Raw genomic sequence first — 21,070 nt, 5'->3', positions numbered from 1 at the left:
TCTCCTCGGTGCCAGGCTCTTTTGCCGGCACTCGCGATCCTCGCTCGCGCTGCACAAGGCCCCTCCCCTTTAAGAAGGGGAGGAAGGCCTGCAGTACCGCAGCGCGCCGTGCCACAGCGTGTGGCGCTGCGGCACGTTGCGCAGCGATCTTCAGTTGCAGTGGCCCAAGAGGGATGCGAGGCGCCTCCAGTAGTGCCGCGCTTCCCTCTGGGGCGCGCAAAGTGAATTTCCGACGGGCGGCTGCGACTACTTCCGGGGCGCTACTTTTAGCGCCCTGGAGAGGCTGGCGCCCCAAACGGGGCGCTACTGAATTTCTAGGCCACAGTCTCTTCGTCTACCCTATTGAACTCTTTCATAATTTGAAAGACCTCTATCAGGTCAACCCTCAGCCTTCTCTTTTCTAGAGAAAAGAGCCCCAGCGTGTTCAGTCTTGGGAGAATGCAGTTATTTCAGGACACTACGTAGGAGGGAAAATTCAGTTGTTTGCGCCTCCCGTTAGCGCCTTACGAGGGCGCCAATTGGGGCGCAAAGCAACTAGAGGCCGGGCGCGGCGATGTTTGCGCCGCTCGCAAAATTAACTAGACATTTTGCGGTGGCGCTAAACACTACCGCCGCGATCTCCTGCGCCTGCAGATTGTGACGTCAGTCGAGTGCGCAACGCCCCGTTAGCGCCCCGGACCGGATATTGAGTGGCGCCCCCTGCCTTACCGCCTGCCGCTAGCAACGACAGGTTGAGGGCAGCGTTTTGCTGTCAGAAAGGGACTGGGGGAGCGCTATTTAAAGGCGGCCGCTTCCTGCCTTTTTTGTCGGTGACATTTTGGCACCACGCATTCTGAGAGAGAGAGAGAGAGAGAGACTTCTGGAGAGATTCAACACTGTGTGAAGGAGTTTTGAGTACTGAGCAGCACTTTGCAGGTTTATTTTGATTTGCCCTTGCTTCGTCAGCGCTCTGAGGTAGCGCCTCGCTCCTCGGCCTTTGCGCCTTAAGACAGGTGTGAAGTGCCTGATTTAGCGCTCCAATCACCTCCAGGGGCGATAAAAGCCAAGTTTGCCGTCGGAGGCGATAATTAGTGCCAGGCGCTAAACTTTGCGCATGGCCGATAATGGCGCCCCAAACGGGGCGATACTGAATTTTTCCCCCTTATGTTTTTAAATCGAGCGCTATTTCTCGGGCTGAGCTTTCAGAAAAGCTGTCGAGTTAGTGAATGTGCTGATCAGAACTCAAGAATGTACAACTCTCGTCTCCCATCAGTTCCAGTCATTTTCATCATGTGGTTTTTTTTTTCCTATTAATAGGTTTGAGCACCGGCCAATAGCAGCCCTGTGCTAACACTTGCATCCCTGAGGGACTCCAGTTATGGATCACTCATGATGCTGATGGGATTAAGGACTAAATCTACACTGTTCGCAATGGTGCAGGTGTTGGGACAATGAATCCAGCTGCAGAGACTCAGGAGGAAGGCAGGAATGTGGTGACAAGAATCATCATTCTGGCAACCCCCTGCTGTCTGGTGATCAAGTGCAGATAAAAGCCCGGATTTTGGTTCGGAATTACTCTTAAGCTGGCACTTGCACGGAGTTAAGATCAAGGTCATAAACCGTGGCATGGAGCCTATGGTTAAAAAGGAGAAACTTTGTAACTGGAATGACTAATGTCAGGGATTACACAGTTCCGTTCAGAACTGAATCCAAATGGATTTACTCCAGAGCAAGATTTTTGCAGTGTAACGAGAGGGTAATGTCTGATAATCCCTAAAACACGGGCCAAATGAAAGGTGTGAAAACCTCCCGTACAAAGGCCCAGCCATGACGGCTGGTTAACCTGAACATTGTGTGTGGGCGTGGAACTGTTGAACTAACAGCCACAACTGGGAGATGTTGGACCAGATCTGAATGGCCTCCAATTAAAAAAAAATTAGTGCTTTTTTTTCAGTGCTCAAAGTTGAGCCCGGATAGGATGTGGCAGCTCTAATGTTCCATAGATGGCAGGAAGTAGACTGCAGTTCTGAAGAATACACAGAATTCCATTAGTAACTCGAAAACCCAAAAGTAAATCAAACTTTTCTCAGGACGTCCCAAAGCGCTTTATAGCCAGTGAAGTACTTTGGAAGTGTAGTTGCCGTTGTAATGTAGGAAACGCGGCAGCCAATTTTTGCACAGCAAGCTCCCACTAATAGCAATATGATAATGAGCAGATAATCCGTTTTAGTGACACAATAGCGAAATACTGCGGATGCTGGAAATCTGAAATAACAACAGAAAATACTGGAAACACTCAGCAGGTCAGGCAGCATTTGTGGAGAGTGAAACAGAGTTAACGTTTCAGGGCGATTGTTAGATCCGTGATTCTTTAAATAGGATGTTTCCCCAAGAACTACACGGAGGCTGTAACTAAACAGGTGTTTGCTAGAGTAGAGTAATCTCACAACTGAAGTACAGAAGCCTGCTCCGGCTTTATAGACAGGTGTGGTCACTGTCGGTACTACAGTATACAGGAGCTGTAAAACAGTTCTCTCTTAAAGGTACATACACAACAATTCCTCCCCTTTTAGATTAACAGTACCATAACATTCATTTAACAATTAACATTTTTAACATGCAACATTAACTGAAAATAGTCCATTTATAAATTCAGTCTTTGGGGCGGCTTCCTGATCCTTTCTGGATAGCGCCTTCCCTGAGGTTCTTGTTCTTGGTGCGGAGGCGATTCTGGCCCCCTTTCGTCGGTTAGTTCATCAGTTTCCACTGCTACTGTTTCTGAGGTAGATGCTACCGGTATGTCGGGTTCATCCCCAGGTATGCGAGACATGGGGTTGACTCGTTCCTGTGACGCTAAGATCTGGTCGACGTGGCGTCTCACAATGTTCTCCCCGACATCCACTGTGTACATTAATGGCCCCTGCCGTGTGCATATCATTCCGGGTTGCCATTTCTCTGTTCGGTAGTCACGGGCCAAGACTGGTTGTCCTACATTAAAGCTCCTTGTCGGTTTCTCATTGATGTGCTGGAATTGCTTATTCTCAACATCTCTTCGCACATTTGGTCTGAGCAAATCCAGACGAGATCTCAACCTTCGGTTAAAGAACATCATGGCCAGGGTCTGGTTGGTGACTGCATGTGTCGCATTTCTGTAGGCTAACAGGAAATTGTCCACCTTATGCTGTAGTGGAATTTCATCATCGCACATGGCCTTTATCGCCTTTTTAAAGGTTTGTACGAACCTCTCAGCCAATCCATTTGTGGCTGAATGATACGGGGCGGATGTGTAATGCCTTACCCCATTCCTTCTCATAAATTTCCGAAACTCTTCGGACACAAACTGTGGTCCATTATCAGAGCAAATCTGCTCTGGCAAGCCGTTCCTGGCAAATATGGTCCGTAGGACTGCAATCGTTTTCTCTGTAGTGGTTAAGGACATTTTTATCACCTCAGGCCATTTCGAGTGCGCATCCACTGCTATTAAGAACATTGAGTCCATGAATGGACCAGCAAAATCAATATGCACCCGTTGCCATGGAGAGGAGGGCCACTCCCATGGGTGTAGAGGGGCATGTGGTGGTGCATTTTGGACCTTCAGGCATCCTGAGCAGCTCTTGGTTAGGTCCTCGATTTGTTGATCAATCCCCGGCCACCACACATAAGCCCTAGCAAGGCTTTTCATTTTTACCCCTCCCAGATGCCCTTCGTGAAGCTCATTGAGCACTCTCGCCCTTAACTTGGGTGGAATTACCACTCGGGATCCACACATCACTGCCCCCTGGCATACTGACAGCTGTTCTCTTCTGGATGAGAATGCTGGCAACAGTGAGTCGCCATGTATTGGCCATCCCCTCACCGTCAAATCATATACCCGAGACAGTGTCGGATCATTGCGGGTCTCCTTCTCTATATCCGCGTTAGTTACTGGCAATCGTTCAATTATTGACGAATAAAATATCTCGATAGGGTCCACTGCTGGTGCTTCCTCCACAGTAGGCAGTGGCAAGCGTGATAGCCCATCAGCGTTTCCATGCTGTTTCGTGCCTTTATATTCTATTTCATATTGATTCGCCCCTAGAAACAGGGACCATCTTTGTAACCGTTGTGCAGTCATCACTGGAACGCCCTTCTTAGGATTAAAGATGGAGACAAGTGGTTGGTGGTCAGTCAGCAAGGTGACCTTCTGCCCATGCAGATAGTGGTTGAATTTTTTTACTCCCCATACTAGGCTGAGGGCCTCCCTGTCGATCTGGGCGTAGTTGCACTCGGCTGAGGTTAGTGACCGAGACGCAAAGGCTACTGGCCTCTCCAACCCGTCTGGGAATTTGTGCGACAGCACCGCTCCAATACCATAGGGTGATGCATCACATGCCAACCGGATTGGTAGTGCTGGGTTGAAATGGGCCAACACCTCTTTTGATGTGATCAATTCTTTGCACTTCTGGAAAGCTCGTTTACATTCGTCATTCCACTTCCATAGTACCCCCGTTTGCAGTAGGGTATTCAGTGGGTGTACTACTGTAGACAAATTTGGTAAGAACTTATGGTAGTAGTTCACTAGCCCGAGGAACGACCTCAGTTGTGACACATTTTCCGGTGCTGGAGTCTTGACTACTGCCTCAATCTTTTCAGGAGACTTATGTAACCCTTCTTCATCAATAATGTGGCCACAATACGAGATCTGCTTCTGGAAAAACTCGCACTTGTGGCGATTAGCTCGTAGCCCATATTCCTTTAATCTAGTGAGCACCTTCTCCAGGTTGGCGAGGTGATCACTGTCATTTTCGCCCGTGACCAGGATGTCGTCCAAATAACATTGGGTCCCTGGAATCCCTTGCAGGACTTGATCCATTGCCCTTTGCCAAATAGCCGGAGCCGATGCTACCCCGAACACCAGTCGGTTGTATTGATAGAGACCTTTATGAGTGTTGATCGTGAGGTATTGTTTTGAGGCTTCTTCTACCTCCATTTGCAAGTACGCCTGGGCCAGATCAATTTTGGTGAAGCGTTTACCTCCAGATAGCGAGGCAAAAATATCCTCAATCCGTGGAAGCGGATATTGTACCGTGTGAAGGACTGGGTTCACTGTCACCTTAAAATCCCCACAGATGCGGACCTTCTTTGGTTCCCCAGGCGTATTACTCAACGACCTCTTCATTACAGGGATGATGGGTGTAGCCCACTCGCTCCAGTCTACTTTGGACAGTACTCCTGAACGTTCCAACTCTTCCAGCTCTGCTTCAACGGCTGGTCGGATCGCATAAGGCCTTAAAAAACTTTGGACTTGCATTTTCCTCTATTTTAATCGTTGCTGTTATGCCTTTTAGTGTTCCGTGTCCCTCCTGGAACACTTCTTTTGCATCAGTTAGCATTTTTGACAGTCGCCCAGGTGTGGCGTCGTCATCCTTTTTGGCCTCAACCTTCAGTGCCTGTATGGAATGCCAATCTAATTGTATCTTCCGGATCCATTCACGTCCTAGTAGTGGTGGTCCTCCATCTGGCAATACATATAGGTCCATTTTAGGTATTTCCTGGCCTTTGTATATCACTTTCACCCTTATTTTTCCTTTGGGGTAGACTTTTTGCCCCGTGTACGTCTTCAAGACAATCTCTGTAGCTTTCAAGGGTATATGTGGAAATAGCCGCTTGTAGTCCCTTTGGTTTATGACTGTTAGGGCTGATCCAGTGTCCAATTCCATTTTCACTTGGACTCCGTCTATCTTGAGTGTGACCCAGATAGTCTGGTGATCCTCCATTTTGGTTACCTTATGTAGTTTCAGACAACCCAGCTCCTTGCTTCCGGAGTCTGTATCATTTCCCTGTTCGTCTGAACTACTGTCCATCACCTTATGTACCTTTTTGTACTTCTCCTGTGGAGATTTCTTGCTGTTGGTTTTCTTCCCTGACCTGCAGACTCTTGCTATGTGTCCTGTTTTTCATACTGTCTGCACACTTGGTCCATGAACCAACAATCCTTCTGATCATGTGTTGTTCTGCTGCAGCGATAACACTTCCCTGCTCCATATGACATTTCATTGGTGCCGTATTCTTGCGGTCTCCATTGTATCTCTGCTGCGCCCCGTGCGGCTGCTTCGTGTGATACTGCCATGCTGAAAGCCTTGTCCAGCGTAAGATCCTTTTCTGATAAAAGCCGTTTCTAGGTTCCTTCACTTTGAAGCCCACACACAAACTTGTCCCTTAACGTATCTGCTAGTCCCACTCCAAACTGGCAGTGTTTCGATAGCTTGCGCAGTTCCGTTAAGTACTCAGCATTGCTTTCGTCTTTGTGTTGGTTCCTTTTATGGAACTTAAATCGTTCTGCTATCAGCAGCGGTGTGGGGTTTAAGTGGTCCTGTAGGATTTCTACTATGCTTTCGAAATTCTTATTCACAGGCTTCTCTGGGGTTATTAGGTTTCGCAGTAACCCATAAGTTTTTGCACCCATGGAATTTAACAAAACCAGTGCTTTCTTAGCTTCTGGCACTTCATTCGCCCTGCAGTACACCTCAATACGTTCCACATATGTCGCCCAATCTTCGACTTCATTGTCGAACGTAGAGATACTGCCACTCTTCAGCATCCCTGGGTGTGATTTAACTGTCAAAAATGGCATCTCCCGCGCTCTCCCTTCTTCTCCACTGGAACAAAATGGCGTCTCCCGCACTTTCCTTCCTTCCCGCGCTCGCCCTTCTCTGCTGCGGCTTAAAAAAAATGGCGTCTCCCGCGCTCTCCCTTCTTCTCCCCGCGGACGCGGTTCAGCCCTTGAGCCCTGGCTGTGCTCTGCGCGTTCTCCTGTGCGCCTTTCCCATTGCCGTCGCTCGGTCCTGAACCCGGCTGCTGCTTTAACCTCTCTCTCTCTCTCCCTGCTTGTTTTTCCTCGATGCCGCTCGGTTCTTTAACCCCCGGCCGCGCCCTGTGCGCTTCACCCTCTCTCTTACCCCGTCGACGCTGCTCGGCTTTTCTACGCCGTCGGTCGGCTCCCGCCGCCGCTGTCCGGGAAGGGTGTGCGCTGCACCTGTTGCCAGTCTATTGCTGGATCGTCGTGGCTCTCAACAGCCACTCCTGCGATGTTCACTTGCTGCCGGATGACTGGGTGGTTGCTCGTGGTCGACGCCCGTGCTTCTGGCCTCGACTTTCTTCCACCGTCCTCCCGGAGCGACTCCTTGACGGGAAATGCAGAGTTGCAGGCAGATTCGAATCAACCTCGTCGCCACTGTTAGATCCGTGATTCTTTAAATAGGATGTTTCCCCAAGAACTACACGGAGGCTGTAACTTAACAATCAACAGGTGTTTACTAGAGTAGAGTAGTCTCATGACTGAAGTACAGAAGCCTGCTCCGGCTTTATATACAGGTGTGGTCACTGCCGGTACTACAGTATACAGGAGCTGTAAAACAGTTCTCTCTTAAAGGTACATACACAACAGCGATGACCCTTTGTCAGAACAGTTCTGATGATTGGGTCATTGACCTGAAACCTTAACTCTGTTTCTCTCCCCACGGATACTGCCTGACCTGCTGAGTGTTTCCAGTATTTTCTGTTATCATTTTAGTGATGTTGATTGGGGGATAAATATTGGCTCGGACACCTGGGAGAACTCCGCTGCTCTTCTTCAAAATAGTGCTGTGGTCCACCTGAGAAGGCAGACAGGGCCATGATTTAACGTCTCATCCAAAAGACAGCACCTCCGACAGTGGCACACTCCCTCAGCACTGCACTGGAGATGCTGATATCAGGTTATAAGTTATGAGTTGTTATTCTAAAAGCGGAGTTACCTTAGGAAAACGCTATTCTTTCTATAAGGGATTTTTGTCAGTTACTTTGTATTTGTGCACCTTTATTAGCCAGGGATAAATATGACAGCCATTTTGTGCAGATTAAGGTCCCACAACAGCAAATGAGATGAATGACAAGTTAATCATTTTTTTGACCGTGTTGATTGAGGGACGAATGTTGACCTCGACAATGAGAGAACTCAGAAAAACATAAGAACATAAGAAATAGGTGCACGAGTCGGCCATTTGGCCCTTCAAGCCTGCTCCGCCATTCGATAAGATCATGGCTGATCATCTACCTCATCTCCACTTTCCTGCCCGATCCCCATATCCCTTGATTCCCTTAATATTCAAAAATCTATTGACCTCTGTCTTGAATATACTCAACGACTGAGCCTCCATAGCTCTCTGGGGTAGAGAATTCCAAACACTCACCTCCCTCCTGAGTGAAGAAATTTCTCCTCATCTCAGTCCTAAATGGCCGACCCCTTATTCTGAGACTGTGACCCCTGGTTCTAGACTCCTCAGCCAGGTGAAACATCCTCCCTGCATCTATCCTGCCAAGCCCTGTAAGAATTTTGTATGTTTCAATGAGATCACAATAGTGCGGTACGATTTTTTAATATCTGCCTGAAGAGGCAGGTAGGGCCTGGGATTAACATCTGATCCAAAGAGCAGCACCTCAGAAAAATGCAGCACCCCTTTAGTACTGCAATGAAGTGCAGCCTAGATTATGTGGTCAAGTCTTCAGTGGGGTTTGAAATCATTACCTTCTGACTCAGAGTTGCACCAATTGAGCCAATCTGACACTTGCCTAAAATTAAAAAATATATGAAGTAGAATTCGCAAGCAGTTTCTGTAAATCAATTCTGTACCATCTACAAGATGCACTGCAGCAACTCACCAAGGCTTCTTCGGCAGCACCTCCCAAACCTGCGACCTTTTCCACCTAGAAGGACAAGGGCAGCAGGCGCATGGGAACACCACCACCTCCAAGTTCCCCTCCAAGCACACACCATCCTGACTTAGAAGTATATCGCCGGTCCTTCATCGTCGCTGGGTCAAAATCCTGAAACTCCCTACCTAACAACACTTCACCACACAGACTGCAGCGGTTCAAGAAGGCGGCTCACCATCAAGGGCAGCTAGGGATGGGCAATAAATGCTGGCCTTGCCAGCGACATCCACATCCCATGAACAAATTTTAAAAAAGTGTTCAAAAGCCAAGCTCCTGTTGTGAACTGCCAGGTCCCTGGTAGTATCAGGTACCATTGTATTCAGTCAGTGAATGGGCAAAATGAAGGCAAATGGAGTTCAATGTCAGCAAGTGTGAGATAGATCAGAGTATTTTCTAAATGGTGAGAAACTAGGAACTGTGGAGGAGCAAAGAGATTTGGGAGCCCAAATACACAAATCATTAAATCTAGTAGACAAGTACAAAAATCAATCAAAAAGACTAATGGAATGATGGCTTTTATTTCAAAGGGGCTGGAATACAAAGGGGATTAAGTTATGCTTTGGTTGTATAGAGCCTCGGTCAGATCCTATCTGGAGTACTGCATTCAGTTTTGGGCGTCTCACCTCAGGAAGGATGTATTGGCCTTGGAGAGGCTGCACAGGTTCACCAGAATGATATCGGGGCTCAGAGGATTAAATTATGATGACAGGTTGCATAAACTTGGCGTTAATCCCTTGAGTGTAGAAGGTTGAGGGGCGATCTAATCAAGGTCTTTAAAATGTTAAAGGGATTCAATAGGGTAGATACGGAGACACTATTTCCTCTGGTGGGGGAATCAAGAACAAGGGGACCTAATCTTAAAATTATAGCCAAGCCGTTCAGGAGTGAAATCAGGAAGCACTTTTTCCCACACGAAGGGTAGCAGAAATCAGGAACACTTCTCCACCCCGCCGCCCACCTCCAAAAGGCTATGCGTGCTGAGACAATTGGGGTTTCAAGACTGAGCTAGATAGACTTTGTTCGGGATGGATATTGAGGGACATGGTGCAAAGACCAAAGTGGAGTTGAGGTGCCGGTCAACCGTGATCTAATTGAATGGTGGAGCAGGCTCGGGGGGGGCTGAATTATCTACTTCTGTTCCTAAATTTCAATGTTCCTACAGTATTACATAGTTCACAGGGCCATTTTCAACAATGCAACCTGTACAATTTTCAATGATTTACAAAAATAGTATATTGAAATGGTTGTTGGATGAGCTATGTAATTTTGCTGCTGAAATTCATTGGGGTAGATTTTCATCTTCGTTCCGTTAAAGTCAATAGACTGCAAACTGGGCGGGTTCCACAATGAGCGGGTGATCCACACTGCCCAGGTGATGATGACGAAAATGTAGCCATTGTTTTTAGGTTGAGGTGCTTTCTGTGCCAGCCTGGCCATTCTACAATAGTACATCAGATCATTCTACAATGGTACTCCACATCTGGACAGCAGGAAGTTCCTCCTGGTTGCTGATTGTGCTTAAGGGAAGGTCAAGTTGAATGTCTTTGTCCCAAATAACTGGTTAAAGGTGGATCTCACCTATGGAGCTGGCATCGTCCTGAAAGAATTTTGTTTGTGTGTAAATATAGGTTTGTGTTTGTGTATTACACAGCTGAATATGGACACTAGTACTGGACCAAGATGTGTTTATAGGTATCTTTAGGTGGTAGAGGTGTCATTCGTAGAGATAAGGGGGTTGGCTCATGTTGTAGCAAGCTGGGTCAAGATCTTGCTCTGTTTGGAAGTGCTGTCTCTACTTGCTGATGTTCCTGCCTGACAGAATCTCCCTGCCTTGCCAGACCAGGAAAAAGGTTTGCAGAACCAGTGAGAATGTTAACAATGATCGGGGCTCTCTCCATGTAGCAATAGTGCAACCCTGAGGTGCTCTGGACCTTCTACATAGGAGTTACCCGGGAGATTTTGGCTTCAATAAGTTTGTGTGGAATCCATATTTGAGGCCAGAATCCCAAATAGTGATGTCCACCCTCCCACGGCCCATGTAGGCTCCGTGGATTCTGCCCTTCATCGGTGGATGGGTGATTGAGAGACGGTGGTTGGACAGAGACACTGCTGTACATGTTGGTCCATTCGTGTGAATGTGGCCAGGGTTCACCTCCGAGCCACCTCCCTGCTTGCTGGAACTTAGCCCCAGGGATTGGGATCCCTCAATTCTGCCCTGCCCCCACCTTATAGTGAACAGGCTGACGTGGTTGTTGCTTTTGGTAATGAAAGATTGTCTATGTGTTTGCCGCCCACCATCCTAACACCAATCTGTAGGTGATATGTGCTATGTGGAGTGGATGTTCTGCAATGGATTGGACGGCTATTGAGTGGGTGGACCTTTTCCATGAGGCCGATACAAGGGCTCCACCTGCCCACCCATAAATGCCACAGCACTTCTCTATAGAGGGAGGGGCAGGCTAACCTGAGAGGGAAGGCGAGAGCACTAACCCATTCCAGCCATCACGGGAACAGTTACACCCCTTCCTCCCCCCCCGGATACTGCCAACAAAATGTCCTCATCCTAACACTAATATATACAGCAGTGCCATGTAAGCAAAATGTGCCAACATTATAAACCAGTGCAGGATTCTGGAATTTAAAAAAAAACCCATCTAAGCAAGAAAACTGTGGAAGAACTAACTTGCAAGGCAACCCCCAGAGGTAGGGATGGTGAGTGACATGAATCAGTCATTCATGAAAGAAAGACTTATGAAATAATACTGAGCAGCCTGCGGGTGGCGCTGTCCAGGGAGAGTATAAATACTCGGGCACGGGCCCAGCTTGCGCAGGACACTCTTAACAGGAACTAGTGAAGGGCACAACTAGACCTCCATGTTGTAAAACAGTTGATTAAAGCTTTGTTTAACGCTTAGACCAAATGCCTAGTAGTTTTCTTACGTCAGTGAGCATGTGAGTAAGTGTCATCTGCAGTTAAGTTGCATTGTTCTGGGCACAGTTTATGCAGATAATGAGACATATACCATACAGTTCAATGCACACATGCGCCGGCCTCTCTTTCAGTGATCGAACACTGCTCTAAAGCATCAAACCCTTGGCTTCAGTCGTGCTATAACCCAGCGTTAAAAGGGTTTCGCCAATATAAGAAAAGAAATGCATTTAAAGCTAACTCTATTCCCTTTTTCTTTTTACATTTGATTTGTCAGGAGGATGAAGACGCAGATATTGATGATGACGATGAGGAGGACGAAAAGGTAATGAACGGCACGTCTAATTATTTCTAGACAATATAAACTTTGTTTGTGGATGAAACATTTTAAGATGCAGTGTTTCTTTTCTTGAAAAGCCATTGCTGTGATTTTCTCTGTCACTCTGCCAATTCTCGTTGTGTTCTACATCATTCTCAAAGCACTGGAATGAAGTTATTGGCAGCTACTAACCTTGGCTTAAGTACATTAAAATAAACTTGGCTGGTATAGCAGATATGCTTAAAGCAGCGCTGTGTTTAATATTAGAGGCCATCTCAAAATCTAATCTTTAAACTGAAACCCATCCTAATTAGATAGTTCGGATATCTTTTAGCAAGCATTTGAAATTTTAATTTGTACTTGTGTCTGTAAGTGTTGCAAAAATCATTTCCACATTCCGTGCCTTCCATTCACTGAAGGCCTCTATTATTAGCACTGGTGTAATGTTGCCTTCTGCAGGAGCTGGAAGTGGTTTAATACTGTTGTACACATCAGAAAATCTATCTATCTATGTAATAGAAATCCTTGAATTGGTAACACGACCAGGGCTCCAGTCTATTGAAGTCAATGGGGGCGATTTTGTCAGCCCTGGGGAGGCGGGACTGCTGGGAAAATGGCAGAATTTGGGGACGGGTGCCCAACCCGCCTCCGTGCCATCTTGCCAGGAGGCGGGTAGCCGTCCCACGCCGGGTCCCATTTCCTTGGAGGCGGGAAGGGATTAACAGGTAGTTAACAGGAAAATAAGAGGATTATCACCATTTTGCCCTCACAAGTGCGGGCTTCCCGAAGGCTCCGAAACCCGCCAGGTCACCGCGGCGAGTACTGGGTCTGCGGGTGTCGGAGGGGTGCAAAAGTGTGGTGTGAAGGTAAGTGATGGGTGCAAGAGTGTAGAGGTGAGTGCAAAGTGTTAGAAAAAGTGTACTTACCTTTGTTTCTTCCTGCAGGCTTCAGTCGGTGTGTATGCAGAGAGCCTCGCACCTCCGCGTTGGAAATGACTGGTGGCCATTGCATTCTCAGATGCAACAACCATCTCATTTCTGTAAAAGAAAGAAGTTTGACCTCATCAAACTACAGAGAATGTTAGTGTTTGACAGCTTCACAGGGCTGTCAAACAATGACAATTCATCTGTTAAAAATTTTTGACAGATGAAACCGCTGGGCGGGCTTAACAAGGTCAATGAAAGGAAAATAGCGTGATTTGGCCAGAAGTTGTTGGAGGCGGGACTGAAAACCCGACAAGTGGGAGTTCCGCCTCCAAAAGCTTCCCATTGGCAAAATCACCCCCAATGAGTTAGCAGGCAACAGCTGCTATTCTAGCTTGCTCCAGAGATGGTGCTGTAACCCCTCTCAGCCCGTTAACAACAAACAGACGGAGTTGGGGGGAAACATGGTCTTGGGGCAGGAACACAAATCAGACGACAGCCCGTTTTGCACCCCGCCTGATTTTCTTTTACTTTGGTGATCGCCTGTTTTGCACGACCGCCCAAGACCAATTTCACCCCCTCCATTTCCTCTGATTAACTGTGACCTTCTTCTTCTTCTTAGGCAGTCCCTCAGACCCGAGGATGACTTGCTTCCACACTAGAAATGAGTTCTCAGGTGACTGATGAGTCCAATGCGGGACCTACAGTCTCTGTCGCAGGTGGGGCAGATGGTGGTTAAAGGGGCGGGTGGGTAGGGTGCTTGGGTTGACGTGCACTCCTTCCGTTGTTTACGCTTGGATTCCGCTTGCTCCCGACGGTAACCAAACCACAGGAAATCCACTATTAATCCATTTCAATCTCGCAAATAGTACACACACCACGCTGACTCTGTCACACTCCAGTCATCACATTTTAAATGTCACAATTCAGACTTTACGTCAACCCTTAACATATGAAATTGTCCATTTTGGCTTCCTCTTCTTTCAACTAGCTCACTGCTTGCAGGAATTCTTTTTTGAAAATAAAGCCATTTTCAAAAAATGACATACTTTACAATAACATTATTACTCTTATCTATAAAACTGTCCTTTGTGTCTTTAAATACCTTTATCAAGATTGTTAATCAGAGACCTGAACCTTTCTGAAAAGCCTAAGATTTCAGTTGGTTTTATTTTTTGGAGCTATCCCTCGGTTTACTGAAGAATCATAGTAACTCCATCTGTGCCTACAATTTGCAAAATGCCACAGTCTGAGCATGTGCGATGTGGAGAATCTCCCAGCATGAACCTCACCGCTAGGGTGTGCAACACTTTGAGGTGTGACTTTTCTCAGGATATAACATTAAATATAAGTTTGTTTTTCCAAGTGATTTCAAAACAAGCTATAACCTTTTCTTTTTCGGTAACCGTGATAGGAAATGCATTTTTACTTCACAAGCCGGCTAAATCGCTACAGCACCGTCCCTTTATTTGCTTATACAGAGAACTTGAAAGTAACGGTTGTTCACAGCACAGATTTATTTATGCAGCTGTGATTATAATCTAGTTCCAGTGGGTATGGAAAACAATAGCTAGTTATTTTCCAAGAGCTGATCAGAGGCACTCACTTCATTGCCTTTGGGCAGAAATCTTGCAAACTTCTTTTTAAATTTTTTTCTCTTGAGATGTTGACCCCTACCTCAGTAAGTACCCCTCCCCACAAACCCAGGAACAGTGTAAACTCTGACTTACCTTGGACTGTATCATAATGACGTTATATGTGGCAAGCATTTAGACAGTCACACTCGGATGTTACATTTTTCTATATGCAAATTTTGTCTCACTCGTACAACTGGCTGAAATTTCACAGCCATAAAATAATGACAAGTAAAAATCAATGCATATCAAGTGGGAATGAAAGCTCCCTGTCAGCAATTTCAATAAAATAAATTCCAATCCAAAAATTAGCCAGTAATAAATAGCAAGGTGCAGAAGGGGAACCAATGAAATATTTACAAGTATTTTTGTTTTGAAAATCCTTCTGGTTGTTTGGCTTATCCACTTAGCTGAGAACTTGCTACTGGAAATAAGGTTTCAGACATATTGGCCTGGATTTTGCGCTGAGGCTAACAATGCTCACCGTTATTGTGGAGTAAATCGGATAGCAACTGCCAGAGTCCGCACATGTGCAGTTAAATGCGGAAATCCGAAAGTTGCGGTCCGAGTTACCCCGCTCCTCCACAGGCTGTAAAGAGAACCTTGCCAATAGACTCGGCACTGAAATCAATGTAAGGGCGTGAAGTTGCGGTACTTACCCACCAGTTATCCACTAAACACGGCAGAAAAAGTTAGGGCTGGTGCATTCAGGTGTAAGTGAATTTTTAATGGCATGATAAGTCATAATTACTGCCAAACAACCCCTCTGGCCCTGAAAATTTAATTTTACGAGTGTGGAGTCTCATTCCTTCAGAATTTAATTAGTGTTGGAGATTTATTTTAAAATAAAAATGTTATTTTTTTAACTTTTTCTGTTTATCTCTTTTTTTTATCCCTCTCTCTTAATCCCGTCTTTTTTTCCCAATCGTTATTTCGCTTTTTGCACATGATTTAAATCTAATTTATACTTCCAGTTTAGACTCTGCTTGTCTTAGTGGGGATTTTTCAATCTGATTGGTTGAAGAGCCTCGCTGAGCTACCCCCCTGCTCAAAGTCGCCACAGATCCCCTGTAGAGGGCGCTGCCCTGGATCAGACGCCCAATGACAGCAAGTCTCCACTTAAATTCCCACAAAAACTCTGTGGGCAGCTGTCGGTGTAGTGAATGATGATGGCTGTTTATTCCCACTGACCACAAAATCTGGGTCAAAAGAGACAAAAAAAATTTACAAAACGTGCAAGAAAATTATCGAACATCGATAAACAATAGCATTTCCATCGGAGTTCATGCGCGTCTGACAAGCCTGGGGCTTGAGTTCATGGGTGGGGTAAGGTTCCGAGAGCTACCACCGAATGGCAGCAATAATTTGCATTTATATAGCACTTTTAATGTAGAGATGACTGAAAACATTGTCAAAAATATACATTAAGGTAGCTTTTAAAGATGGGGAGAGAAGTACCAAAGTGGAGGGGTTTAGGAAGCTGATGGACACGGTGATGGAGGAGAGGGAAGTGGCTCAAATTGCGGATAATCAGCGATGGGATTTGGAGTAACACTGGGACAATATAGTCCACGAGCTCCAAGTCTTTTCCGAATAACTTGCTGGTTCACAGATAACTAATGTAAAATAGCTCGCTGCTTCCCAGAGTGCACATGTATTGAAGTGCAGAATGAAGTGGAGTGATTAGTGTAAGTGGAACTTCTTTGTAGCAATGTTTGTTATGTTTGTTCTTTCAACTGTAAAGAGAATTTACATTGCAGAGGACAGAGCCTGTATGTTTACTACTCCTGATAACTTAAACTCTAATCTGACACAAGTGAATTTCCTTGGCCTGGCTCAATCTTTTGACATGAAACAAAATCTAGTTCATCGCCCTTTATCAGTCGCTGCAGTGCATCTCCTACAGAAACCCCACGGTGGAACATTTAAAAGACTTCCCATTAAAAGGGCTGAACACGCAGTAGATTCAAGTTACATTTTAGAAAATGTGAACTTGTATTCTAATCCGAAAGCAGCCATAATATGGAATGCTCATAAAAGCAAAGCGGAGGTTTATGAGGATCGAGTTCAAAGGCCTTTCTCTGTTGCTGTTGTTCCAACATTTCTTGGGGGGTTGGGACTTTCAGCTAGAATGCAGTGACTCGGTCATATCCACATCAGCATTCAGTGGTGGAAGTCCCAGAGAGCTCACACGTATTGAGTTATGTTTTCCTTGATCACTTATAATGAAAGTTAATATCGACATAGATCCCCCCTCAACAGTTTACAGCTTCTCTGTCAAAATGGAGATGATGTTTCAATTCAACTTTAGTCTACATCTGGTGGTCCTCCTCTATCCTCATGTCTAGCCATTGATTCACTGTGGGGAAAAAAAAATCATGTCTTAGTGAACAACAACAACAACTTGTATTTATATAGCGCCTTTAAAGTAGTAAAATGTCCCAAGGCACTGCACAGGAGCGCTATCAGACAAAATTTGACAATGAGCCACATAAAGAGATATTAGGACAGGTGAGGTAGGTTTTAAGGATAGTATTCAAGGAGGATAGAAGGCGGAGAGGCTTAGGGAGGGAATGCCAGAGCATAGGGCCCTGGTAGCTGATGACACGGCCACCAATGGTGGAGTGATGAAGATCGGGATGCGCAAGAGGCCAGACTTGGAGGAGCGCAAAGATCTCGGAGGGCTGGAGGAGGTTACAGAGATAGGGAGGGGCGAGGCCCTGGAGAGATTTGAACATAAGCATGAGAATTTTAAAATCGAGGCATTGCCGGACTGGGAACCAACGTAGGTCAGCGAGCACAGGGGTGGTGGGTGAATGGGACTTGGTGCGAGTTAGGATACGGGCAGCAGAGTTTTGGATGAGTTCAAATTTCTGAAGGAGTACCGTAAGGACAAATCCTAATGAGTAACAGTCAAGGCCATCCCAGATTAGTTGAGCTACCAAACTGGTTTCAATTGCTCTGAACTGGTATCAATTGGGAGATGGATCCTGCAGCCCTCAGTTTAGTATATAGGCTAGAAATACATATTAGAAACCAATAGAGTTTAAAAGGTTGATTTGTTTTTTCTCAGCAACTGACTGTAGCAGTAGTTCTGTCATAATATTAAACATATGATATTAAAGCACGGGAAAGTAACTTCAAAGAACTGTACGTGGATGGACACTAGAAAGAAAAGAATAATACTCCTTTGCTAAGCACTGCACCCATAATAGTTTGATAAGACCCTACAAAAAAAACTCTCGGGTTTTAGTTTCTGTCTGAACCAAGCAAAATTACTTAATTATATTAATTGCCTCGCTGAATTTTCAAAGCTTGTTTCATCAAACTCTTGATTCTCTGCAAGTGTCAGAAGATGCTTAAACCAGCTGGTAAGGCAGGGAGGGTTAAAGAATTATCGAAAACCGCAGAACGAGTAAATCAAAACCCAAAGTGATCCAGAATAGCTCAGCATGCAGTAACTTTTTGAAACACAGTGTTACTAATATTTGACAGGGGAGGGGAGGGGAGGGAAGGGAAGGGTTCTTCAAGGAGATAACATTGATTGAGGAGAGGAGTGTGGGAAGCTCACGGACACTCAGTGCAGGAAATTGGAGCCACACATACACTTCATTCAGTTGTGCCATGCTTGATAATTAGCTCTCCTGAATACAAAGCTAGTTAGCTGTGTTGGCATTGCGAATACTGAGTGACCATTCCCAGAAATGATCCTGTTGTATTTTGTGGCACGGTGCAGGAGGTTAATGCCCTTTTGCTTTTCCTAAAAGAAGAAATGTGTTTTATTAAATCTAAAGATAGAGCCCTTCTGGCATACTTTATACATAGCAGATGCCATTTCTGGCTTTTTTAATCAGTCCTTGAGGGGGAGAACTGTTTACCATTTATAAACATACTGTTTAATACAAAAACAAAAGGCCAACACAAATCCCATTTGCCTAAACTATGAATCTTAAATGACACACAGTGTTTAATTACCAAAATTCCAAAACACTGTCTCAACATTATGCAAAAGATAAAAGTTCATTTATTCCCACTGGCCTTTCGTCAATGCATATTTTTCTCATGGAATTCCTTTACATTTCGCTTAAAGAAAGCCAGGCTGCAGCCATGGAGCTGTTTTCTGTCAGCTTTGAACTGTCAGAGCTTGCATTTCTGTACAATTAGATCACCGCAGCATCTCCATCCCAGGGACGCTGAAATAGCCGAGGTTTTCTCAGTTACATGGCCAAACCGATTCTACAATAACGACTTCACCCCCCCCCCCCCTTAAAGCATCGCATCCAGAAACCTCGCCGGCTGTGCCCGCACTGGAGTAGGCACAGAGGTCTGAGGCACCCCGGGTACAGAGACTGACTCACTAAAATCAGCCCCGGCAAATCTTATTAGTCAGCTGGTGATTTCTACTGGCTAGCATCTCCCCAATGAAACCGTGAGGATTCTGCAGTGCTCACATGAAAGCTGTAACAGTGACCTTGAAAATGAAAATTAATAAACTGTTTGTTTGAAAACGGCAGCAATAAGACATATCAAAAATCAACAATGATTTAGTTACTAATTAGAATTTCGTTTTAAGGCACTGCCTAATTTCTAATGGGGACAGTAATACCAAACAGTATTTGCTGTACAGTTAACCTCTATTAAGGCGCAAGTCCCTACAGCATGAGCTGGGTTCTAATTTGCTATTTTTATGCTTCTGATTTTTGCCTTTGATGCTCCCGGCACGATGTAATCCATTGGGGTATAAGTACTGTGTCGACATGGATTGGGGATTTGGGAAGCCTCTTGGCCGTATCAGATTTTAAAGCAGTGTTGTCCTCAAATCATTTCATTCTCCGATGAAGCCAGCTTTTTCAACGGAGGGAATGTCAGCGCTGGCAACACAAAGGAAGTAATAGGGCTTTAGAAGGCTCGTCGACCAGTGCAGTTGCAGCAGGGAGAGACAAGTAGGGGGGAGGGGGGGCTGGTGCAGAAAGTGACAGACAGGCCTTCAGTCTTGCAGACAGGCCGAGGGCCTAAGAGACAGAGGTCGGGTAAAGACAGCCAGCCAGGGAAGAATAGTTCTGGTGTCTTCCACCGAGACGAGACAGGGGTTGGGCAGGGCGGGAGACTCGGTGAAGAGTAGATGATGCCGTGACCAATCAAGACAAGCTGAGAGCTCTGAGAGAGAGGTCAGGCAAAGAGAGACAGACAAGGAAGAATGGAAGACACTGGGGCAAATTAGACAAGAGAGCTACGAGAGAGAGGTCAGGCAGAGAGAAACAGACTGGTCCTGATGTTTTAGACGTTGCTATCTGACAAGCTGAGATCTATGAGAGCAAGGCTGGAGTCGAAGTCCATTATTTGCTGAGGCCTGCTTCCTCCTCCCTCCCCTTCCCCTCACTGCCTTTCTGTGTCAATGCTACACTGTAATAATGCGTCTGTTAATCCTTAGAACTGTACTCCCAGCCCACTCAAACTCCACACAGCCAACCAGGGACTCAGCAACAAGTGATCAAAACCAGGGATCCCATAGATCATCAGTCCAGAAATGTAGGTGTCAGCTGCAGTGGAATCCTGTCTAAGGCCGTTCCCTAACGGTTCATTCTTTCATCTTGCAGAGGGCTGTGGTGAGGCAAGCTGTGGCCCAGGAATTAAGCTGCCGCCCTCTACTGTACCCCCACAAATTTCTCCAACCAATCATTGATTTCCTTTTTCCATTCTTTAAATCATTAAATGTTCTCATTCTTGTCTTCCTTTTACTAATTTCCTGTTGCAGTTCCTTCTGCCACTTCATTCATGTGCTTGCTCAATATTCCTGGCCCTTGCTCCTCATGTCCTTTAGCACCATTGCCTGCTCACTCCAGCTCTTGCTGCGCTCTTCAAGCTGCGACATTTTAACTAGCCTCCGTGAAGGAGAATTGAGTGAGAGCAAAGTGCCGAATGTTGCGTGTGTTAATGTGGTCTCGAAGCTTCACTTCAGCGTGTTGTATTACACGGTGTTTGAAATGATACTGCTGCTCCTCACACACAGCACTGTCGAGTCTCACCGGCCGGAACGGAAATATCATAAGATTCCTTTTAAATATTAAATGAAATGGTAAATTCTGCAATAACGATACTTGGGTCTCCTGTCCTCCTTTAAGATGCTCCTTAAAACCGACGGGCTGGATTTTGTGAATGGAGACCCGCTGGAGGTGGGACTGCTGGTTGTCGGGTCTCAGTCCCGCCTCCCTCAGCCTCTGACCAACCAGCGGGATTTTCCCCTGATTGACCTGGTTAAGCCCGCCCTGCCAATTAGGGGGAAGTCACTGACAGAGCACGTCAATGTCTGATGTTCCATCTGTCGAGACTTCTTGAAAGAAGAAATGTCAGCGTTTGACAGCTCTGTGAAGCTGTCAAACACTGACTTTCTGTGCAGTTTGATGAGTCCTTGTGTTCAGGACTCATCAAACCTTTCTAGTTTGTAGAAATCAGATGACTGTTGGTTCGGAGGATCCAACAGCCAGTCTGTGAAATCTACAACAAAGATGTCAGGGACTCCAGAACCACCGTGGCTGAAGGCAGTAGGCAGAAA

At 45.9% G+C, this 21,070-nt stretch overlaps 1 protein-coding gene across 3 annotated transcripts in view; it reads left to right on the top strand.

Moving 5' to 3' along the window:
• Positions 1-21,070, top strand: part of LOC147100112 (multiple C2 and transmembrane domain-containing protein 2-like) — a 538,576-nt gene that overhangs the window by 443,579 nt on the left and 73,927 nt on the right. For all 3 annotated transcript variants that reach the window (XM_085968827.1, XM_085968825.1, XM_085968826.1), the window contains exon 19: positions 11,919-11,966. In XM_085968827.1, the coding sequence (XP_085824953.1) occupies positions 11,919-11,966 (48 nt within the window). The remainder of the gene's footprint in view (positions 1-11,918; positions 11,967-21,070) is intronic.

This window comes from Somniosus microcephalus, chromosome 27, assembly GCF_052327205.1.
Source record: "Somniosus microcephalus isolate GS21.2 chromosome 27, FLI_Smic_1.0, whole genome shotgun sequence".
In the NCBI taxonomy this organism is placed as follows: Eukaryota; Metazoa; Chordata; class Chondrichthyes; order Squaliformes; family Somniosidae; genus Somniosus; species Somniosus microcephalus.
The sequence above is the reverse complement of the archived record's forward strand: the minus strand, read 5'-3'. Positions and strand labels throughout refer to the sequence as shown.